Source organism: Penicillium manginii (genome assembly GCF_028828005.1).
Source record: "Penicillium manginii strain IBT 31320 chromosome Unknown utg000005l:1.0-5665137.0:1.0-5668048.0, whole genome shotgun sequence".
NCBI classification, from domain to species: Eukaryota; Fungi; Ascomycota; class Eurotiomycetes; order Eurotiales; family Aspergillaceae; genus Penicillium; species Penicillium manginii.
This window is the reverse complement of record NW_026643106.1, coordinates 20,832-44,374: the sequence shown is the minus strand read 5'-3', so window position 1 is coordinate 44,374 and position 23,543 is coordinate 20,832. Positions and strand designations below refer to the sequence as shown.

The following is a 23,543-nucleotide window of genomic DNA, read 5'->3' as shown; positions in this document are numbered from 1 at the left end:
CACCAGCCATTCAGTATACTCCTCCACGGCTCTCTAACAAGCATTCGCAAACCTTAGATCATCCACATCAGCTTATCAGTAGAACCACGTTTCAACGGCGGGCTGGCAGCGAATGAAACTCGCAAAAGGTGACACAAGCCATGAAATTAGAGATGCATCTTTGCCTACCAGGGTTAGCTCTCTACAGCATAAGCGCAGCCTTCTGTGTTATGACTGGCGGGTGGCTGCGTCAGAAACGGGAAGAACGAGGGGTAAGAACGGGTGGGAGAGGCGGAAAGGTTGTGAGTAGGCTGGACGATTATGCCAGATCGCCTTAGCTCCCTAAAGCTTCGACGTGGTTCCATACAAGCTTACAGTATTATTACGATGACTCATATGTCATGTAAGTCCATTACTATCATTGTTTTGCCAGACTTATAGAGCGGTAAGCTAAAGAAGGTTAGCGTATTTCGGATTTATTTTCCGGGAATGACGTCGCAAGAGTGTGGAGGTATAACTGATTTCGAAAACTACTGTAACATTTTAGTTGACACTCCCATGCCTCTGAAGTAGATATTAAGAGGGACCTTAGCCCAAAAGATTCGTATGCAAGAATGTTGAAAGTTTCGAGCGACTGAAGCTTCTAATCGACAAGCAGGACACAACGTTGGTCCGATAATTGTAGATAGATGAACCTAGCGACTATACTTATGACAAGATCGAAGAATTAACCTGCTGAAGTCCCATTACACACGGGAAGTTCGATAATATTGTCTACTTTGAGAGAAGGTGATCATGTCCGGGGTCAAAATGAATTCGAAAACTCCTGTACTATTCTAGAATAATGGGCTAAGGCGGATGAGTGATGATCTAACACCGTTTTCCGAAAATACTGTTTAAAGATGGCGTTCATGAATCTCATTATATGATCAGCCAATAGCTTTCAATTCAACAAGTTTAACGCGTTCATATGGTGCTAATTGACAATGTCGCACACGCTGAGTAACATTTGGATGCTGGCTTGGTGTGCAGAATTGATTACTCATTATTTGATGGATTGGTAGATCGAATCGGGGGCATATTGAACTGTTCGTATTGTACAAAGCGGGTGGTAAACGCGTGCGGTGCAGGAGTGGTAAGCGGATGATTTGGTGGGCGGTATGTAAAACCGGTCAAATAGGTACTTTCAAATTTTTGCAACGCCACTGTAAGTGGTGTTATGTACCGATTCCAGAAGTGCTGTATTGAGTTTATTCCGGTGCTGGAACCAAATTCATACAAAATTTGTCGAAGCATCGATTCCAACCCTCTTTGGAAGGGAATGGCTGGCCGTGGATACCGGAATGGCGAATGGCCTAGTACTGTAGCCGTTGTTGTTTGCTGCCCTGATGGCGCGCGAACTTGAAACTGTTGGGGCCCCTTCGCGAAATCCAAGACAGCTATCACCGTCTTGACATGTTAAGCACTCTCAGACTTACCTTACCCCTTCAGGTCCTCCCAAATGGGTGGATACGCTGTTGAACGCATCTCCGACCTTCTCCCGAAGCTGTCGGCGTAGGTCTCGGAGTTGAGGAAGTACAGCATAACATCCGATGCCCTTTCTCGCTCCCCGCAGACGCGCCGGTCACTGTCACGGAAGGAAGTATTGTGTTACAGCGATGATCGAAATCGGCTTGACCAATACACACTGGTTAACTATTGTATCGTCCAACGCCAAGCCTTTAGCGCCGATTGTTATTGAACGGTTGGTATTAAATTGAGGCCCGCCAAGATGCGGATTTGTGGTGAATATTCATCTTACATGATAGAGCTTTTCCTGTTGAACGCGTATTTCAATGATAATTCTAAATCTTGACGGATGGCCAAACCGTCACATTTACGAGGCCGCTCTCATTTAGGGTGCTAGCGCAACGAATGATCTGTGCTAAGGTCTTTCTCATGGGGCCAGAGAAAGGATATCGAGTGTTTGCAGGTCAAGACGATTTCGAGAATAGTTGTAGATCACTGTACTACACTTGACAGTGGATTGTAACCGAGACCTTTTTTCTGCCACGAAATAGATGCGAAGAAGTACGGTGTATAGTACATAGTTTGCATATTTTGGAATTTCAGTTATACTTTATACTGTTCGGTAAATTATAATAAACACAAAGTAACCTTCCATCGGACTAATACTGTACTTTACAGATACACCCAGAATCTTCGGGATCCATTGATGCTGACTGCAGTATTAAAAACGACACAAATGGGTAAACTGGGAGCTTGTTTGGAAGGCTCTTAACAGATGTGCCGAGAATGCAACAGATGCCGCAGCGACAATAATATGCATAACCACCAAGCTGAGATGAGAATGAACAAAGAACCCGAGTCGTTCAGGCAGGTTCATTGCATAGATGCTAGCCCCCAATAGCCACATTATATGAAGTTTCACATACTCGGCTGCGATATCATAACGGCATGCCGTTGGCTGAAATATGGCATAGATCGCTGGGAGAATTGCGATTACACACAAAAGACAACATGCCGCAATGGAATCACGGCGCATATAAGAGAACTGAACGAAGGAGCTGAACCATACGGACAGAAAAGTCATAATAAATAGCAGTGTAAGCTGAAGCAGCGGTGTGTGGAAGAACTGGAAGTGCAAAAATGGAACCGAAGAAGCCCATGTCATGAATATAACACAAGCATGGGAATTCTCCTGACTTTCACCGATTTCAGTCGGACGAAGCAAAGCTAGCAAATATACGGCCATCATTCCACACAAAAAACAAAGAATAGCAATGACATCTAACCCTGCCATGACGGCCTGTGCTAATGGACGATGGAAATATTCAATGGTCAGGCGCAAAGCCAAGAGCGCAAGTATTGAACTGGTAATACCATGGACCAAAGACATGAAAGCATGCTTTGGGAATCGAGTTAGCTGTAGCTCAGCCATTTTGAAATTTTGATTTCGATGGTAGAGGCCATTGATGGGAATGCAATTAGCCTTATAGTCGAGGAGTTAACACCCGGGCTCATTTTGAGCAGACAGGTTCAACGAGCCAGCGAAACTAAGTCCCCCGTTGTTGAAAGCGAGGAAGTAGAATGGAGAAAAATAAATTATCAGCGAGTTGAACATAGAACGCCAAGGAAACCTCCGTGCTATCATATATTAGTATATCCTAATTGGTAACTCTTGGTAAACTACAGCTAAGAATGTATAATTTTATTACAAAGACTGCTGCGATATGCGCCACATTAGTGCAGACTAGCACTACGGAACGTGCTCATCGATATGGAAACGTGAATCTATATAATCATTGTCCGATGGCTCTCTATATAGAAGGTTATCAAGGCACTGGGTACCCGTATCTGAGAACAAAGTTACAACCACTCGCAAACATTTCAATGCCAATGAGAGAGTCCTTTAATGGCGCTGGTAACTCAATTAAGGTCGCCACATCGCAAGGGAGTCTAGATATTCTTCAAATAGAATATAGCGCATGCTTTGAACCCAAGAGCACATGCGGGCCTGCAGAGCAGACCTATTATGATATCTCGAAGATAGACGGTGATCCTTTACTTGATCAAGGGACGGCGATCATACCGTCCTTTCCAGACTGTCCCAAAATTGAGTGTGCAGCCGGAGACCACCACTGCCCGAATGTATATTACCAACCCTTAGACAACTGGGCGGTCAGGGAATGCGATAGCAAATCCAATTTGAATGTTTATTTAGGCGGCATTAGATGATTACTGTGGTTTAGCATGTCTATTACTCTACAGTGCTGTAATGTACTGTACTGTACCCATAAGATGCAAATAGTTCTCTACTATAGTAAATGAAGGAGCACAGAAGCACAGAATTGCCAATGGATCTTCCAATGACATTTCGGCACTATATGGAATACTATAACCTGCCTGTAATTTTTGACAGCCTAGCTCTGCCGCCTTATTCTGCGGGTGCTATTGTAATGCAAGTTACTGCGGTGCCTCTCTTCTTACCTATATGAAACTCTCAACGTAGCTAGTCATGCGGGAGAGGATGGCCAAAGCAGCACGATCAGAACGTGCGGGTCGAATGAGACAAAAATGGAGCATCACGAACCACCACCAATAGCACGCAATTTAATACCGATAAATAGCACGTTTTGAGCCAGAAGTGTGTATTGAAGCTATCTCTGGTCTCCGAAACGAAGATATCTACCTCAGTAGTCCACAAGGGACTAGCCTGCTATTCCAGAATCGACTAATTGTAGTATTTTGCCTATATCTACCGCTTCTCTCCAGTACACTAGATAAGGCGCTACAAACACTATACATGTTTACAAATTTCTCTTTAATGTATCTCAGTTGGTAAGTCGAATACGACACTTACCTGATCACGTAGAGGGGTGTCCATTGAGTAGTACCCTTTCTACATTATACTGTATTTCTTTAAGCGCAGTTGAAATTAAGAAGAATATTACATTCATAAACTAATATATCATTCAGTAGTTTTACGCCTTTTCGATGGCCTTGGCTCAGGTGACATTCGTCCACGCTTAGAATGAACATGACAGCAACACACCCGTTGTGGCTTCCAGGTATGCCTGTGGTCAGATCTACCGAATGAAGCCTCGACACCCTGGAATTTGAGGATCCTGGAGAGTGTAGTCGGAAATCCGTTAATCCTTTCACTGAACGTTTTACTTTTGATTGATAATGAAAATTCTTCTACTGGACTTGAAACTGTGAACTGAACACGTTTGCGGTAGTAAGCGCATACAGTACATCCCTGATGGTTAGTGACTGAGCCAAAATTGGCACCGGGCACCATAGCAAAGATAGGATCCTGATACTCTCTTTCAACCGCATCCAACATGCTGTCAAGGTCCCCTTTCACAAGAATAGACCCTGTGCATAGAATTCCTCGATCCATGTGGGCTGGCTCCGTATCAAGCTCGAAGAAGAACAGGCGTGAAATTATCATTTGACAAAGTCGGTTGGGAATAGTATATGGCAGAGATACGAGCTCCTTGATGCTCGTGACACTATCAAGCTGTGGTAGTCCATTCTTTAAGTGGAGATTAAGCCTGAACACGTTTTCTTGGGCCCCACGAGGAAGATTATCATACGCGTCTTGAAATCCTTCGTTCCCGTCAACAGCAGGACCATAGATAAAAGCATGAAGTGCACGATGGATGAATCCATTCCGATGCGGTGAAAGCTTGGGGGTAAGAGAAAACCCCGTTCCAACACTGACAACCAGACTAGGCTCAACATTAGTAGGCCACATGTCTAGAGTTTCTCGTATAGCAACTCGGAGCGGGCAATTTGCTCGAACACCAGCGTCCTGAAGTAATCCAATTCCAGGAAGAAACATTGGCTTGAAGTATCTAGTTTTCGGTTAGCGCAGGGTTAAATTCCTCGTCCAATACGATCATACCCGAGTGCAGAAACACTACATCTCGCACTATTATGTGTTAGTAACAGACTTTGGACATCTTTTACGCACGTACGCTTGCCATAGTCGCGGTTCTTCCTCCGTAGGAATAATTGTTGTGTAGGATCTCCGATAGCTATCGTGACCCAGGTGGCGATAGTTAGTCAGCAAACAAAGCTTGCCGTTTTCGTCTACCTGGCTTGCCGTTATTGCCACACTGCCGCTTGTTTGTTTGGTTGGTGGAGATTGAAATAAATATCGAGAGGCTCCAAAGGCCTTCTTCAGGGCGGCATCTAATGCATTGGAGTCATATTGCGCATCTTCTAACCAGAATTTAAACATGTCCCATCCCTTTCCAACAAAGGTCAATCGCCGAGGCTGGGGAGGGAATATCTCCTCAGCAAATGATGTAAATCGTGATATTGCATCAGAGGCATTGCGCTGATCACAGAAAATGTCGATGGCAATAAGGGCGCCTGTCGCGGTTAATGGTGGAATTACAGCATACTGAGCCACAGTTCATAGCATACCTGCGCTAGTACCTACCGTTAAATTAGGAATCTGCCACAGGGGCAAGGGTATTCGCCTTTCCAGCTCTTGTAGGAAACGGAGCGTGATAACTCCACGTATACCACCACCATCAAGCGCGAAAACGATTGGAGATACTGTTGGTGGGGGGGCAATGTACAATGTAGTTCAAACTTTGGTAACATAAATAGCATTTGCGTAGTTGAAATGAATGGTCTGGGATCCGTGCATTGATACCCCATAAGCGTGCACAGTTATAGCATAAGGAGTGCCCACATGGAAGAATGGCGTCAGGTCCTCGAAGTAAACAGCTCAGACAAGTCGAGTTCGTCTTCAATGATCTCCAGGTGGACAGCTTCGAATTGAGATATGACCGTCGTTGCTCTAGTGAAGAGGATACTCCCACTGTGGTCCATGATTGACAGAAATGGCGTAGAATATCCTGGCAAAGATATTGAGCATGCTCTGGAAAGCCCTCAGTCCATGCATCAAAACAAATCTGTTGATAATGGGATAAAAACACCTGCTCTGGTCGGAATACTAAAGCCTGTCAGTTCAGAACTAAATTTGACAGAATACCCACGAACAGTGCATATTTGGAGGGTACGCGTCCATTAACAAAGCGTTTGCAATGAAATGGACTTGTTCCTCCTGTGAAAGTGTGGTCCTGGTCGATGAGATGAAGTGTCGCAAGTGTCTTACCGCCCCCGCAGGAACGGGATTTTCCTCCCGGGCAGCGTGAACCGGCGAGAAAACTGCATCCGGCTGTTGTGTGATGATATATACCGCCTTTTTCAGTAGGGACTCGAGATGTATCATAGAAAACAGCTCATTTTCCGCATCATGAAGATCCCAGCCAGCTCGTGCATGATCAAAGAACATTGATTGGAGTGGCTGGAACCTGGCACATGGAGACATAGATTGACGGCCAGTTAGGTCAAGGGTGACCAGGCCAGATATCATCTTCTCCAGCAGAGCGGATTGTAAGTGATAGTCTATAGCCACCGGCTTAGATGATCGAGTCTCATTTTTGGTCTGGATGAGAGCTAATCCTGGTCGTGCTGCGAATGGCTCATAGCGGTGCGCGATATCAGCCAACCATGACCAGAGTATTTTTTGAACTTCATCTATACCTCCCAGATCATCAACAAATATATATATTGTGTGAATAAAAGGACATATTCCGCAGCTCAAAATTCTGTTTTTGCTTGCAAGGTATGACTGATTCTCGACGCACCGAATTTGCCACGCAGATGCTGGAGGGGTTTTCAACGAACGAGGAGAGTCATGATGATTTCCTTCAAATACTAGTATGGGTCGAGGGGTAGCACTACTATGTGCAATCATATGAAGTTTTAAAATGCCGGGAGAACAGCGCTTTTGAGTGTTACTATGCGGAAATATCGATTTCAATGCCATTGACTTTGTAGCCCCTCCGAGGAATAGACAGGTAGCCGGGCGCTGATTCAATGGGTCATCCAGAAGTTGTATCAGCTCACGGAGTCGGCCATGGTCTACAAGGATCCAGCCATCACTGTTGGAGCGCAGTTCTAGCCATGTAGACATAGTATCAAGATTAGTTGCTCTTCACGTTGTATCCCTATAGAGTGCGCATACGGGCCAAGGCAATGATAACGGCAAGCGTAGGTGACCATCATTCCGAGTTGGAACTAGTCTGTGTATTTAAGATCTCAAAGTGTATTACAAGAAAATCAGTGGCTGCGAATTAACCATTATTCTCTCAAAGCAATAATTTAGGACCCAAAAACGAACTTCATCACTGAAGATGCACAGTGGGCGCCCCCGTCTTTCACAACATGAAGGACCGTGAATCTAGAATTAATTTGCTGATAACTTTTTCTTCATTAATTGGTAGGCCTGGATTTGGAGCAGAAAGAGTGGACTCACGAAGAATGATACCCATGGCCTGAAAAAGCTCTATTGCCGGCTCTTGTGTTGTTGGAAGTGATGAATCCAGTGAATAACCAGGTTCTTCCTCAGACCCAGTACTTCCATTATCACCAGGTAATATAAAGATGCATGTATCCGATGAATCTGGCGGCGAGAGTGATGATGGTGCCATAAGCGGGGATTGCGAGTGATTCAATTCCGGGGACATAGATGAACGTATGCCAGGTTCAATATGATCGCTTATGTCTGATTCGATATCACCGGAATATAGTAAGCTATTTGATATTTGCGAGGTGTTGGGTGCTGCCCCGGTTGCCCGGCCGGCGCGGCGCCCCCGGGTTGCTTTTGAACTAGGAGTATTTGCTTGACGGTTCAATAGTTTCGAGCCACGCTGTCGAGACGTGCGTTGGCGAAGAGATTTAGGTCTCCAACCCCACTTCATTCGGTTGAATATGCCGCGAATCGATTCTGCGCTACGCCTTTTGTCGAACTTGGCTTTCCAATTCCTAGACATGTGCTTCCATGATGGATCTTTTTGTGGGTTATCGAGAAATGCTTCTAGTATTTCTAGAAGGTACTCATACTCCTTGTCTTCCCATTTCATTTTGTGGCCTGGTGAACAACAAAGATGTCAAATAAGTAGACAACGCTATTGATCTCCGTCAGAAATCCTTTTGGTGTTAAATAATCCCTTAAGAACTACCAGATGCATTTGGCCTCAAATAGAAGATGACAAATGCCCATATTGAATTCTTGTTCCCTTTCCTGGTAAATTCTACATTTTTAGCGATCATTTCTATCCCAATCATTTTCCCTCGAATTATTGGAAAATTAAATTAAATTACGAACAGGGCAAGGGAGCCGCGGTCGGCTTTGTTGAACGGTTTTGCAGGGATCTAAGAAACCAATCGGATTGTCTATCACACCAACAGCGCGTCAAGTTCCCAGATGGGCAACTAATTTTTGATTCACACCAATCAAATATCCTAGTAAATCTTGGCAACTTTTGAAAGGGAGGGGTCGCTTTCCTTGCATCGACGGGCTGGCATATGGGTACCACCCCATGCCCCCGGATTTTGAAAGGAGAGAGGAAAATTCTACTCTTGACATAGACGCCAAATGTCCAAAATGGAATCCCACCGAGACATCGAAAAGCTTCATTCTACTGTCATTCTTCTGCATCATCTAGAATCCCAGTTACGAACTCATGAGGACCTGGTAAGTTCTGAAGCAATGCTTTACTGTATATAGAGCTGACATTATGCAACAGCACCGATTTTTGAAGCCTGATCATGCAAGATGCGTTGCGATAATGCAATGCTTCCGGGACCTGTGCATACGGCTACTGATAGTTATACAACGTACTCGGCAGTCCCTTAGATTGGACACTCATACTCTCAGTGTGTTAGCGCGCCTTGGACTTGATTCGATTGACCCCATGATAGCCCCATCACACCAACGACAAATTTTCATGGAAGATCTACCAGTCCAACCAGAGCCACGTCAGCTACCAGCGCACAGTTCGGAACGTGTGCCTACAATAAGACCATCGACCTCCGATATTGAACTGCCACCGATTTCGAACCCACCAGAGCCAAATCTTCTACACGATCAGAACCAGACACGTCAGTACTTGACGCAAAAAAGCTATCCCTCCGATCGACCATATGAACGTAACATACATCTGGACCAGGCTGTTGCGCTTGGCAGCCAAGATAGCAATAATGATATTCTGGGCCATCAGGAGATCTTAACCGATTATAACTCTGGGGGACTGAATTTGACTGGGCAGCCGGAAGATATATTCGCAGGTCATCTTTTCTGAGCTTGAAGGGAAATGGAGTTTATTAAACATCACCAAGGAGCGTGAATACCATCGAAACGTGGATTCAAACATGGACTTCGTGAAGCAAATCTGCCTTTCTGAAAGAATATCCACATTAAAAGACCGTATAAAGACTGCATATTCAGATGGCTTACTACCAACACACAAAGGGTCACCTATTGAATATGGAAAGCTTCTTTTAGAATTCGAACGAACGCCATTAGTGTACAGTATTCTAGCACCAGGGTTTGCATGGGTTCTATTGGCGGGTTATCTCGTGCTGCCAGGCACATTTGCATCTCTGAGATCATCTGAAACCTTGAAACCAACTGCGACAAAGAACGAAATCGGATCTAAGCTATATGATCATATTGAGCGCGTGCCTCTCCTATGGGCTGCTGGCATACTTTGCTGTATTGGAGTTATTGGAGAGCTCGTGCTTTGTTGGAAGTTAAAAAGAAACTTAGTGTTTCTAATCAGGAAGATATTCATGTAATGATACACCACAGACAAAAATTATATATTTACTGATCCGAGATACTTTACTAGGCCTATTGTTATCAACTCTTTCACCGGTTTGATAAACACCCTCATCACTATTTATACCGGGGGATCGTGGTCTGTGACTGCTCGGGCGGCGGTAATTGTTACGTCCAGTTTAACTTTGGTGTGTGGCTCGGCTGTTTTGTTCTTTGAGTGGCAGTTTTCTCTTGTCAAAAGACTGTGGGATGAAGAGAAGGAAAAACGAGCGAAACGAAATGAGAATCAGAGTATCTCCCCCAGGCCAATAAACATATACGCCGATGCCAATACGTAGATCCCGTACAATATTTGGCCAATATTCTATTAGACCTGGGCTTGGTACATCTAGGACACAATGGTGCAGTTTTCAGAATACTCTATACTATTTCCGTCGAGACAGTAACACATGCCGGATGAGATGTCTGCGAATCTATAGTCAAGTACAGTACGATAGAGAGTCAGACTTGATCAAGTACTATCGCACAAAAGCAGGGCTAGGAAAACCTTACTTCACAAAGCAGCCTAGTTGGAATAGCGCCGGCTTGCTTGTTGTTGTGGGTATATTTAAAAATTGTGATCCCGTCTTGTTAGATAATGGGGAGCTGCTCTGGGTTGGGGGCACCGTGGGGGAGTTCAAGGCTAGATGTATTTAGATCAATCCCTTCCTGTACAGTAATATACAGGTGAAAGAACTTACATTTTCCTGAGCCATCGGTAGATTGTCTATTATTTACCGCTGGGCAGAAATCACCGTTTCTTTTCCGAACCTCTGTAGCATAAACTTCTTCAGATTGAGTGCCAAGGCTCATTGAAGGCACCAATGACAGAAGAATCTTAGAGCAAGGAACATTCGGTGGACAATTCCCTAGTGCCTCAAGTACTTGCTGACCACATTTCGGTCTCTCCAAAGTAAGCGCATTCCCAGTTCCAATATCAAGATTAAGAGCACTCATAGAAAATGATTCGTCGTAGTAATCGCATATTGCGATAGAAAAGCGACTGGTAAGGTCCTGTGTGCTCCCAAGCCGAGAGAGAAAACAGATGACCGCAAGAATCGTGTAGCTGCTCATGGTAGAAAAAATACCTTTGCCTAGAATGAGGGGTAGCATTTACGGGGGTTAAGTAGTTACTGTTGTTTCGAAGTTGAACACCAACTGCAAGTGAACAACTATACTCGGGCCGGTTGGCGTGTGCCTAGGTCATAACGTTCAACAGGGAGAATTAGCTTCAAAATTGGGGTCACTTCGTGCCTCATTCTAGAAGCTTTCTTGCCTTAATAGGTTAGATAACTATTGATGCTCTTTTTAATGATTTCAATTACTTCAAATATTTTAGTTACGGTATTCATCATGATTTTAATGTATTAAAAATTTAGGATATTTTGATTTTTCAGTTTCACTATGATACAGTACCGCACAAAGCAAAACAAGTTCATTATGCTGTTCACAGTACAGTATGATAGATTACAGCATACAGGATAGGGAAACTTGATAGAAGAAAAGAAAATGTAGTATAGTAATGGGATACGGATACAGTGCGTTCCGTAATGGTGCTATAGACTTTCCGACACGTTGTGCCAAGAAATAGTGGTCAATTTTGAGAGTTCTTCCGGGGAACCGTGTAATTTAAATGGAGTATGTGTAATACAATTTATTTCCACGGATGGATTCGCCTGTAAATTCAATACATCTGGCTCCTTTATATACTCATTTATCATATTTGGTAGTAGCCCTACAGAACCACCTTCATTCAAACTCTAAACCATGAACTATCCAAATCACTCTCGGACGGCGAAGATTTTATTTCTTGCTTTGAGTGCAATAACATGCTTTCTTTTATACGACTTTTATTTGACTTATCGCTCCTCCATATACCTGCAGGATCTTTCAGTGCCGCAACCGAAGGCAAGAACCCCGAAATCACCGACAAAGTTAAACGGAAATGGCAACAACAGTATGTTGAGAACGACGTGAATATCCATAACCGAAAGTGCTTACCATCTTGAGACAGGACTGGCCCACCACACGGGCCCCAGAGATGTCGCCCTTGTCGTCGCAAAAACAATTGAGGAATCAGTTGACTGGGTCTTTTCGTACTGTGAAAAATAGTAAGACTGTTCCCAGCTATCATCATTCACTGCATGTATCCTAACAAGATATTCTCCGCCATCAGCAGGTGTACCCCATACATCTATTCGCTGGATGATAAGCCGGAAGAAGGCTTCCTCATTCCATACACAAATAGGGGCCACGAAGCAGGTGCTTATCTTTCCTACCTCACGCAATACTATGACAGTCTCCATGAGTACACCATATTTATTCACGGCCGCGAAGAACATTGGCATAATGATGTTGCCGGGCCCAAGACCTTGAATCAGCTCCCTAATTTACGCATGCAAGCGGTCCAACACTTCGGCTATGTGAATCTACGCTGTTTACATCGACCCGGGTGCCCGAGCAGTCTCCGCCAGGACATTATTGAGCAATCCGACGTTGAGAATCAGAATCTGGTCGATAATTTTGATCTAATTTGGACCGAAATTATGGGGACTAGGTCTGGCCCTCCTCCCGCCAATATCGGGCATATGTGCTGTGGGCAGTTTGCTGTTGCAAAAGAAATAATTTTAAACAGGCCCATTAATGATTATGAGCGATTTATAAATTGGGTTGCTAAAACTCAATGGTCGGAGAATTATGGGATAGGCTGGATGATGGAGAAGCTATGGCATATCATTTTTCAGATGCCTGCTAATCAGTATGTTTTTGTTTTCTCCAATGTCGACGAGAGCTTGAACTGATATAATGGCTTTTTAGCTGTGCTGACGAGTTGCAATGCCGCTGCGACCTTTATGGGTGGTGTGGCCCGAACCCCCCTTACTGGGGGTGTTGTCTTGAAACCTGTCGGCTCAAAGTCAGTTGTTTCTCTCACATACGATCCCATGGGGGTAACTGTAGCTAGCTAATGGAGTGGATGGCAATTTAATCATTTTTTTTACAACTAGTTACTAATGTTTGTAATTATTCGGTAAGAGAGCTGCGCATGTAAGCCAATTGCGCACCCCCAAACAATAGTAAAATAAATAAAACACTACTTAATTCCTCAACAACGATGAGGTATATTATATTCTTAGGATAATATAGACAGTACAATGAGTTTAGGTGGTGGGGCTAAAATCACTCGAAGAGTGAGATTGCTGCACGCGTTTCGGGACGCACTGTATCACGCATCCCAACATTGAGCCCCAGTAGTCTCATTAGCAGATGATGGGTTCCATTTCCAATCTACTTGTATTTTTCCAGTCTCGAGATTTGAAAAGCGCCGGAACACACTTGGGCTCACATCTAGGTGCGATGGCTCACATCTCGTGCATCTATCCACAACACTAACATCAATGGACTCCCCACCATGAATCACCTTAATGCTGGATTTACAAATTGGATTGTCATTCGGGTTCGACCCTTGTGCCATAGAATCAAATATGGTATATGAGACAGCACAGACAAAATCCGAAGATTGGTTGGCATATCCACAAGCTCCGACGCCAACTTCATACCACGTCAAATTGCCATGCTGAAGGCCATCCGGGTTACTGTAATGTCTTAGTAATAAGTCCCAACCCAAGGTCAATTTTGTGTCTCGAATTTAGGATTACAAACATGCTGAGACTCGTTGAAGCCAATACAAGCCACAGTGTGGTTAAAAACATGGCCAAGACGCTGGGTATAGGTCTAAAAGACTCAATAAAATGGAAAAACGTTTTGAATACAGCTCGCTTTTAAACTCACTGAAACAAACTTTGAATCATATCCAGAATTTAAAAATAATCGTTCAACGCGCTACGGTACATTATTGGACTTGTACTGTACTAATAGATCTGTTGTGGCTTGAGAAAAGGTCTACAAAATATTGAAACCTATGCGTCTCCGATAAATGAACTGACTGCTTAGTGTGGTTAGCCATTAATAAACTGCCTTTCAATTACTGCACTTTCATTGGTTGTAATTGATTCATGTTTCCAACATTACTGTGACGCTGATTTTGAGAATGATGATATTTATGTAAAGTGTCTATAGTCCAGAGGCGGACGCAAACAGATTCCCGGTAGTATTAACAGCAATCATAAAGGAACTTATTACGGTCAGGTAGGCCAAATTAAGTAGCCAAGAGAGGATCTGGCTTTGACTTCACTGGACGGGTACTGTAATAATTTCTTCTGATAATGATGTAAAAGGAATTCTTGGTTACTAGGTGCTTTCCCTGAGATCCCCAGTATGTGATGCAGGTACTATAGTACATCAAAATTCTGGCTTGAAGCTACGTCTTGTTCCTCGATGACCTTGGTCAAATGCGAAGCATCGAGTGAATGCCCACATGAAACGAAATCCTCCACTGTAGCTACACGTAACAGACGCACTAATGTATCCAATCTCAAAAAGAAGTCTTTACTGTACTTCAGTTAAAAAGTTACTGTACTTTAGTATCATTATGACAGTCTATTTTGATAGGGTGAATATAAATCTCTTGAGGTTGCCGTTTATTCATTCGAACAGAGCGCTAGAATCTCCGGCCTAACAGACAGAACTCTACCGAGGCAAGCTTCTTGCTGCATTTTTAAAACTTGTGACGTGGAATTTAACGAAAGAAAATACTGGTGCTTGAAGCAGAAGAAAAATCTAACTTATAAGAATGCACCTGTCCCTCAATCGCACCGTAACAATCGAAGAAGACTCATCTTAGTCTCTCTTAGTCTCTTGAATCCAGAAATGCGATCCGTCACCTATGTTGGATCATTGAGCCTGCTGGCAAGGCTCGCAGTTAGTGACTCCTTTGTTGTTTTTAATAACCAGGGTGTGTGTAGGATATGGTCTGATAGTGTTTTCGGCTGTACTGGCTACTCAGAGCCCTTCGCCGTACTTAATGGGGATGATTGTTCAAGTGAGTGCTAGGGCCAGTGAGAGGCTAGTTTCTAGTGACTAAGATGATCAATGTCTAGACTTTTCTATAAATGGGACGAGCACCAATGCAACTACACTCAAGCTAGATATATGTGGTACAGAGAATGGGCAACAGGTTGCTTGGATGAATGTGACTAGAGGCAATGGTTCCGACGGCGTGTCATTCAGAAACCAACAAGGCAAAGAGTTCTGCTGCTTACTTGATAACAATTTTAAAGTTGGCAGCAAGTGCATAACCCCACATCTCGGTACTCAAACACCTATACCTTGAAACAGTAGCTATAATATGGCTATTACCAGAAAAGTTTCTGTTTCTGCCGGTATGACTGGGTCGTATTATTATCACAGGGACGTCTGCCCTACGCACTAGATAACTTTTCCTACAGTAGTAAAATATAGTAACTAAGAATCCTTTTTTGATAGAAAAGGTAGCTACTGTAATTACTATACGTGCAACGTTGCGTTGGGAAAATAGCCCAAGCCAGTACAGTATAATATTATGTAACTAGTGAAATATGGGAACGCTCAATGGCAGCCCACGCAGTGCGGGCGGGTCGATCGCAGGAAACACAACACCCGCAAGGGTACACGTAGCGTACCAAGTGTAAGCGGCAAAGCAAAGCAAATAACTGAGCAAACGATCAATCAAATAGTGGTAACCATACGTAGCGAAGCGGCAAAACGAAAGAGTAAAATAACGGTACCGCGAAACGAAAGGAGTGTGTGATTGTAAGTTAATGATGCTATCTCAGATACTTAAAATGACAAAACAAAAAGGTGCTGGGCCCTAAGGCTCTTATCACCCCACTGCTCTCCTAGAACAGGTCCCCCACTACACTAGTTAGTAGTCGGCTTATACAACAGTAATCACGACTCTGAGATCCAATAAATTAACCTAATAATGTCTCGGTCTACATAGTGTATTATACTTGAATTATGTCATGATGAATCAGTGCAAAGCATGGTGATGTTGTGCAGTACAGTAGCAGTATTGCAGGTCCTTACAGTGATATTCGAAATTAGTTTTAACTCAGTTCTCACTCTCTTTATCTCCCGAGGCCCCACCTCAAGCGCACTAGTCCGTGTTAGGATATATTTCCGCCAACCTTGCATTCGTCTATGTATCTTAGTGTAAATTATAGTACAGACGCGCTCGAAATCAATGTCACCACTTTACTCTTTTTGATTATTTTCTAAACTTAAAGTGGCACATCTCGCGTTACCAATGATGATTTGCCACAAGCTGGATACTTGGGCACATTTCCATGCACCTGAAAGCTGCTACAGACAAGGAATAACATGCATGGATACCCTATGAACTGGTTATGGCCAACGGAAAAGTGAGGCTGAGCACAGCATAAGCCCAACATTACTATTCCTAGCCATTTTGTCGGGCTGCGCCCACCTGGCTTGCCTTCCTGTCTCCCTTTTCATTTTGTATAAGATGCTCTCTTTTCCCCATTTCTCTCTTACTTCCCATACAATCCATTGCTTCTGAGACAATAATCCACCATATCATCATTATCAACACACTTTGAATCCTCGCCATGGTTATCTTCATGCATCTCCCCTCGGACGAAGAAATCGAGGCTTTCGAGAATTCGGTTCTCGGACAAGCCTATCATTTTACCGACCGAGCTTTGATTCGCGAGGCTCTTCAAGGCCCTAGTATCTTCAACCACAGCGGTCAAAAGACCCTCGCATTGGTTGGCGATGCGACACTCCGCCAGTTTCTCGTTGATCAAGGCCGAGAGAGGAACAAAACTCCGGGTAAGCCACCCCTCCCTTAGCAATGACTATTTTGCACGTATGCTAAGTATGGTGTCATCAACAGGGGAGATTCAGGACGTCATCACCAAGGTGGCCTCCAATGACAACTTGTATGACCGGGGCATTGCCCTTGGACTTGACCCTTTCATCGTGAAGAACCCGGGCCAATGGGGCATAACGGCCGGAAAGAAGACCATGCCTACCACCATGGAAGCCATAATTGGCGCAGTTTTCTATGATTCCGCCAAGAACGGCGATGACCTCGAAAATGTTCTCACTGCCCTCGGCCTCATCTGGCCCGAGTGATACTGCCCCTCCCTTCAATCGCACTTCCTTGTCATGGAGGCATCAGGAAGCCTCGATGGGGGGAAGGGGGGATCCCTTGCAAGGCTGAACCTTTTTCATTCAGCAGTGAAGTGGCCTGTGAAGTGACCTCTATGTCACAGCACTATTGAATGAGCCTTGTACACTTTGCAATGGATCCCTCTTACCCTCTCGTGGCGGCTTCCTCATGTCTCCATGGCTGGGAAGTATATCATGAAGACCACATTTCAGGCAATTTGGAGGCAGAGGATAAATGGAACTGGTGTTTCATGAGATAGTCACTTATCAATAATGAAAATGAAAGTAAAGTAGCGGCACTGAAAATACCTCCACGGGTAGTAATTTCCTTATCTCTGGAATATTTAGAAGTATCCAGAGCCCCAGCTGTGATCTATGGATCTCAACCAATTGATCCACGGAGAGAAAGTCAAGATTCAGCATTCAGCCGTGCCGCAACACAGGATAGTTTCACCGGAAACCGACGACAATCCCGAGGTAGACATGGTTACACCCTCTTACCCGGGCTTACTGTAAAATCCAGGGATATGCATACATAATGCCTAAGTATACAGCTCTTTTCAAGACATACAGGTCATGGAAATTACTGTGCGAGGTTGGCGAGATGAGGGAAAATAGAATAGTTCTCTATACACCATTGAGTATCCGTAGTATCATTCCAACATTCAGTCATCATCTTCATCATCGCTATCTTAATCCTCATCCTCATTCTGATCGCCGGCCTTGAGACCATAGTCATCTTCAAACCTCTTGAGAGGCTGGACGGTAGGAGTGAAGCCAGATGCTTCGAAGCCTTGCTTTGTAGCCTATTTTAAACGTTAGTTTATTGTCATTTTCCCATTTAAGAACATACCTCTTCCAACATAGTCGCACAGATGACGACAAGGTTCGCCGTCTTGGGAGCAAATATCGGCAGGAAGATATCACGCAGAGCACACTTAATCTGGTCAACGGTGATAGCGCGCACATTCTTAAGCATCTTCTCCTTGTGGTGGCTAGGCAAGTTGCGCTCGACTTAGCGAATGAAACTGCCTTGCGCCGCACTAGCAGCAGTAATCTGCTCATTGGCAAAGTTGACCGCAATGCTGCTGATAGCACTATCGAGCATCAAGGGATCGAAAGCCGTAGCACCAGACAGATTATCCTCAACAATTTGCTTGCTAGACCCGAAAGCCTTGTGTGCGTTAGACTATAGTGTCGATTGAAGTGGAGAATACGTTACTGCCAGCAGCTGGATGATTCAGCGCATACCCGATCTCCTACCTGTTTCGTATAGTAATCGGAGTATTCTCGGAGTAGCAGCCCTGTAACACGCTAAATAACCCCTGAAATATGGCCTTCAGAGCAGTGGCCTGCAGATAGTTCTTCAGACAATCAATCAATCGCTGAATGGTTCAATTGGCCCTCATGAGTACTAGTCGATACCGATATCCGATAATCAGACATATAGTTATGACCACTGTAATTTGTCGGAGCAGCTGTGGGCCTAAGTAGCATACACGAATGAGATAGCAAGGAGTCTTAATTGCGAACGTCTCTGTTACCATACGATTTTGTATGGTAGCTCGGACAATCTATCTACCGAATATTACAATCACGTTACTAAATACAACAAATGACAAAACAAAGCTCCACATATTCCGACATAATTTACGCTGACTCATCGAAGATACTTTAAGAAATACAAGACCAGCGGAAAAATGTCCTAATACGGGCTAGTGCGCTTGAGGTGGGGCCTCGGGAGATAAAGTGAGAACTGAGTTAAAACTGATTTCGAATATCACTGTAACAGACTTCTAATTCCTCACCTAGAATTGCCATACTCGAATTTTTTCCCTGGAAGTTCGCCACCAACATGGAGAGAAAATCTATCCCCGTTTGTAGTACGATGGTTAATATATCCAAACGTGTAGATGGACGACAAATTACAAGTCTCCATAATGGATTTGGCGGGACTAATCAGTGCTTTACATGAAAGATTGAGTTGCAGCTGATTCTAAGAAATTATGAGCTCTGGTTTCACTGCGACATTCCTTTAATCGGGACATAGATCTCACTGGATTGCAGAAGAGTATTGAAGTCTTATTTTTATGCGATACTCGGGCACAACTATCTGGGTCAACCACACATTGCTGGTCTCCCACATCCTTCAGATGCTCTATGTTCTCAATGGTGGAAGTTGTGTATCCGAGGCCTGTAGTTATATTGCAAACAGGTGAGTCCCCAGTCTGACTTGTTAGTCACCTACTTTGAGAGAGGAAACAGGGGAAGTTTTACGAAGGCGCGAACCCCCAGATCCCAAGGTGCGAAGTGTATTAATGGAAATTTCTGGTACTGTAAGTACTTCCTATTAGAATGGAGTGGTTCAAAATATTGCTAGTGTAGTTCCTTCAAACAGCAGGTGATAACTTGCCAATTCTCTTGGCTGCCACTCTCCACGAGAGAGTCCGACAACTGCTAGAAGCCAAACGATCATGGACTGCATCAGTACTGTTTTTCCGTGGATATCCAAGCTCCAGCAAGTATAGTAGTCACAAGGTACCATATATATGGATCTACTTATATAGAGGAAGAAATATTGGTGAATCAAGACGCATTGAGATAATACAGGTAGATAGCCCATTACTAGTGCTGCATATGACCTAAAAAAGTCAACATCGTTGAACATTTATTGGGTTGGAACTTCACTTTGCTGTAATGTACTTTACTACAGCACCAGAGAATCGTCTTAAACAGAGACAATTTGTTTTTAGCAGACTAGGTAAATCACGGTACTAATAAAACATTTTATATCTCCATGGTACTTATGCGGTGACAGATAGCTATACAGTACACTTGGCAAGGCCCTTAAAATTTTGAAATGTCGTTTCAGAATAGCACCTGTTGTTGTTTATATGTATAGTATGTGCTGGTATTTTGCTTTGCGCTGCTTCCCACTAAATGTCGCGGTCCGTGACTGACGACAAGGATATCTACCCGTTATGTTATCAAGGGGGAGATCCAAAGAAGGATTGGTGATGCGTTCAACGGCATACCAACTTTGGGAGGATTGGGAGATGAGAGAAGAGGTACGACTACTGTAATAGCGCTTGACGGACCAAAACAGCTTGCACCGCGTTGAATTTTGCGGAGGTATCACAGGGGTTTCGAATTCACGCTCTGTGAGAGCAGCATAAAATACCAACAGCCCGTAGGTAAGGGGGTAGGACTATACTATGAGGTGGCGTAGTTCTGTAACACTCGATTCAATCCAGCCGCGTCAATCATCTATCCGCGATAATCTATTGGTTGTCGAGTCTTGAAAAAGCTAAAGGAAGCTAATTTTTAGAATCGCTGTAAGGCTCTTACTGTACACTTATGAGAATGAATCCGAAGGTGGATCTCTTAGCCCGAGTTGAACTACTTTTACTACAATACAGTAGAGTACCATAAGGTACTGGGAAATTCTACGGTAATTCGTCAAGAAATTGATGCATTACAAATACTCGTAAGTATATCTTTTGTGCATACAATTAGGTACAGTATATTAAGTGTCTAGGCCATGTATTTCACGAGTTTTCTTTCGAGGGCGTAGGCTGGCACGACGTTCAAAGGCGGCAATCATATCTCTTGTCTCGGCACAGTCTCTTACTCCTGTCGGCATCAAAACTTCCAGTTGCATTTTGTAAGAATCGCCAGATCTGGCAAGGATGGTACACCCGGCTGGATTTTCTCGAATTTGACATTTGAAAAAATGTTCAACGGCTGCAGATTGTTCTGTTTGCTGCTGAGTATCCGTAAGCGCAGCATTAATTTCAGAAGGGCTGCCGCCTGGGCGATGAAATCTGACTCTCAGCGAAGGAATTCGTGGGAATGGTCTAGTATCCATGACCAATTCTTTGTTGGATGAGATTAGATACTTTTGGTCTTCGACGGGACTTTATTATGTACTATATATCACCCACACTCGGCGTGAAGAGCGAGTGATACTGAGAAGGAAGGTCTATCCTTTAATGACTACGTTCATAACTACTCTCGAAGTGGTGAACAGGGTTTCGAGGTATTATTTATTGCAGTCCACCTTATAAAGGCCGGGTCATCTCTAGGATCTGAAACCGCCGCCCAGCAAAATATCGCACAATTTATTATCGAAATTGACAATAATGAAATGGACTGGTGGCTTCAAAAGCTGGTTATGTGCAAGGTAGTGTATTATTCTCCTTAAATATTTTAAATGGTTGTTCTTCAGTGACACCTGCTAGAATACAAAGGGCCCCACGGCCTCCAACAATCAGGTCCATATTCAGGATTCCTCCAGAGGAACAAAAGCCCATAGCACCGCCAGAGCTAATCTGTCAGACTTGTCATCGTCCGAGGTCCAAAAAATATTATAGACGGCACAGGACTGATCCTCGATCCTTCCCACAAAATGGCAATTGCTCAAGAACCAGATGCATTCAAAGTCGGCGGAGATTGAGGGGGCATGATGATAGACACATGATAGCCGGAAGCATACAGTCGCCAAGATCCCAACCAGCCCTCATTGGGGATCCTCAATATCCATTCCCAAACACAAGATGGACGAATACATATTATTCATTATTCCCACCAGATCGTTTGTCAAGCGTCCTTCGCGGGGATACGGACGCGTCGGCTGTGCAAATGCAAATGTCCCCACCATTGTACTACCAATCTCAGGCGGATTTTAGATACCAGACTGGCCTAGAAGCAGTCTACGAAATGGAATAAGCTAATTTCCTATACTGTATGTGCATGAATCATACTGCTTGTGAATGTAATTCGTGAGCTTAGAACTGTTCTGAAAGAATGCTCTAATATCTGGAATTTAGGAGCGTGCTGTCTACCGACAGAATCCTATTGTCGCTATATCTGAACTAGAAGTGTAATATTCTTTTTCTTAGGACGTAAGTGATAGAGCGCTATTATATGATATCCGATAGATAATATATCTTGTGCAAACGTATTAAATGAATTTATTCGCCAAAATTCGGGTTTTCAGTCTCTCCCTTTTCTCCAGATTTTTGATATTCAGAAATAACTGTAATACACCGCATGGTTACAGTTATGCTTTAGGCATTCGAGGCCTCGGAGTAACTAGTTAGGTGCTTTCCTGTTCTTTGTCATTCTTACCTCTCCATAGTCAGTATTCGTTGAATACCACATAATATTGATTGATCACCTCTAGTATCCTGGGCTGTTACGATAATTGGTACCTGTCTATAAACTGTGTAATTTAAGCCTAGTCGCAGGCAGATTCTGTTAGAATCATTTCTTTGACTAAAGAGACAGATAAATTGTCAACCATTTTCGCTATTACAGTCTGGATGGATGGATGGATGATTTCATTTACCCCGACCCCTCGCGAGTTGAAACCCTGGATTGAGGTACAAGAATGATAATATTGATTCCTATGAAAGGATGCAGCTATTTATAGTAGCAGCAGCTCATCTCCCTGCTGCCTAGCGTAGTGCCTGCCTAACAGGCAGCCACTCCTACAGATCTATATACATCACGTGACATGGGATCCAATTCTCCCCCTGTGCCAAGGACCCGAAGGGGCCGAGGCACCTCAAGGATCCCTGAATTTGATCTGGCATTTTCTGATCCTTTTTGGAACGAAATTGCAGACTCAACACCTCCCCTTGAATGGAGATTCAGACGCTCGATAAGGTCTTCGTGTGAAGACCTTGGTAAAGCTTTGGTGAAAACATCTGCCAAGTTGTCCTTTGTATTGACGCGCTGGGTATTGATAAGTCCTTCCTCTACCTTTTCCCGGATGAAGTTATGCTTGACGTCAATGTGTTTAGACCTGCTGTGAAACTCTGGATTCCTGGTGAGCTTCAAGGCTGCGTTATTGTCGATATAAAGGGGAACCGTATCGATATGGACTCCGGGGATGCGGAGGTCATTAATAAAGTTGCGAATCCACATAGCTTCCTTCGCAGCCTCGGCGCATGCAACATACTCCGCGTCCATGGTTGATGTAGCAACTGTTTTTTGTCTCTGGGATGACCACGATATGGGCCCTCCGGCAAGCGTGAAGACCCATCCAGTTGTTGACTTGCGCGAGTCCTCACATCCGGCAAAGTCGCTGTCGACAAAGCCCGTCAGCTGAAGACCATGTTTGTCTGAATAGACAATTCCTTTCCTCGCGTCGCTCTTCAGATATGCAAAAATGCGATCCACGGCATCCATGTGGGCCCGGTTTGGGTTGGATACGTATCGAGCTACATACCCGGTCGCAAAGGCAATGTCCGGTCTTGTCTGATTGCTGCTAAAGTTGAGCGATCCGACCTTCGAC

General features: G+C 44.0%; 5 protein-coding genes across 5 annotated transcripts; 3 read left to right on the top strand and 2 right to left on the bottom strand.

The window, feature by feature from the left end:
• Positions 1-4,463: 4,463 nt before the first annotated feature.
• Positions 4,464-6,799, bottom strand: N7533_006427 (uncharacterized protein; the record flags this gene model as incomplete). The annotated part of the gene is made up of 7 exons (XM_057103077.1): positions 4,464-4,481; positions 4,535-5,342; positions 5,393-5,419; positions 5,466-5,865; positions 5,920-5,931; positions 6,505-6,568; positions 6,620-6,799. The coding sequence occupies 7 exons, from the start codon at positions 6,797-6,799 to the stop codon at positions 4,464-4,466; spliced, it is 1,509 nt and encodes a 502-aa protein (XP_056958034.1).
• Positions 6,800-11,938: 5,139 nt separating this feature from the next.
• N7533_006426 (DUF3431 domain-containing protein) lies at positions 11,939-12,972 on the top strand (the record flags this gene model as incomplete). Its single annotated transcript, XM_057103076.1, has 3 exons — positions 11,939-12,128; positions 12,186-12,267; positions 12,351-12,972. 3 exons carry the CDS (start codon positions 11,939-11,941, stop codon positions 12,970-12,972), a joined length of 894 nt encoding a protein of 297 aa, XP_056958033.1.
• A 1,966-nt stretch (positions 12,973-14,938) lies between these two features.
• N7533_006425 (uncharacterized protein) lies at positions 14,939-15,377 on the top strand (the record flags this gene model as incomplete). The annotated part of the gene is made up of 2 exons (XM_057103075.1): positions 14,939-15,110; positions 15,169-15,377. Coding segments are annotated over 2 exons (381 nt in total), but the record flags the coding sequence as incomplete, so codon positions are not given.
• Positions 15,378-16,677: 1,300 nt separating this feature from the next.
• Positions 16,678-17,206, top strand: N7533_006424 (uncharacterized protein; the record flags this gene model as incomplete). Its single annotated transcript, XM_057103074.1, has 2 exons — positions 16,678-16,900; positions 16,965-17,206. The coding sequence occupies 2 exons, from the start codon at positions 16,678-16,680 to the stop codon at positions 17,204-17,206; spliced, it is 465 nt and encodes a 154-aa protein (XP_056958031.1).
• Positions 17,207-17,934: 728 nt separating this feature from the next.
• Positions 17,935-18,350, bottom strand: N7533_006423 (uncharacterized protein; the record flags this gene model as incomplete). Its single annotated transcript, XM_057103073.1, has 3 exons — positions 17,935-18,048; positions 18,096-18,256; positions 18,287-18,350. The coding sequence occupies 3 exons, from the start codon at positions 18,348-18,350 to the stop codon at positions 17,935-17,937; spliced, it is 339 nt and encodes a 112-aa protein (XP_056958030.1).
• Positions 18,351-23,543: the final 5,193 nt, after the last annotated feature.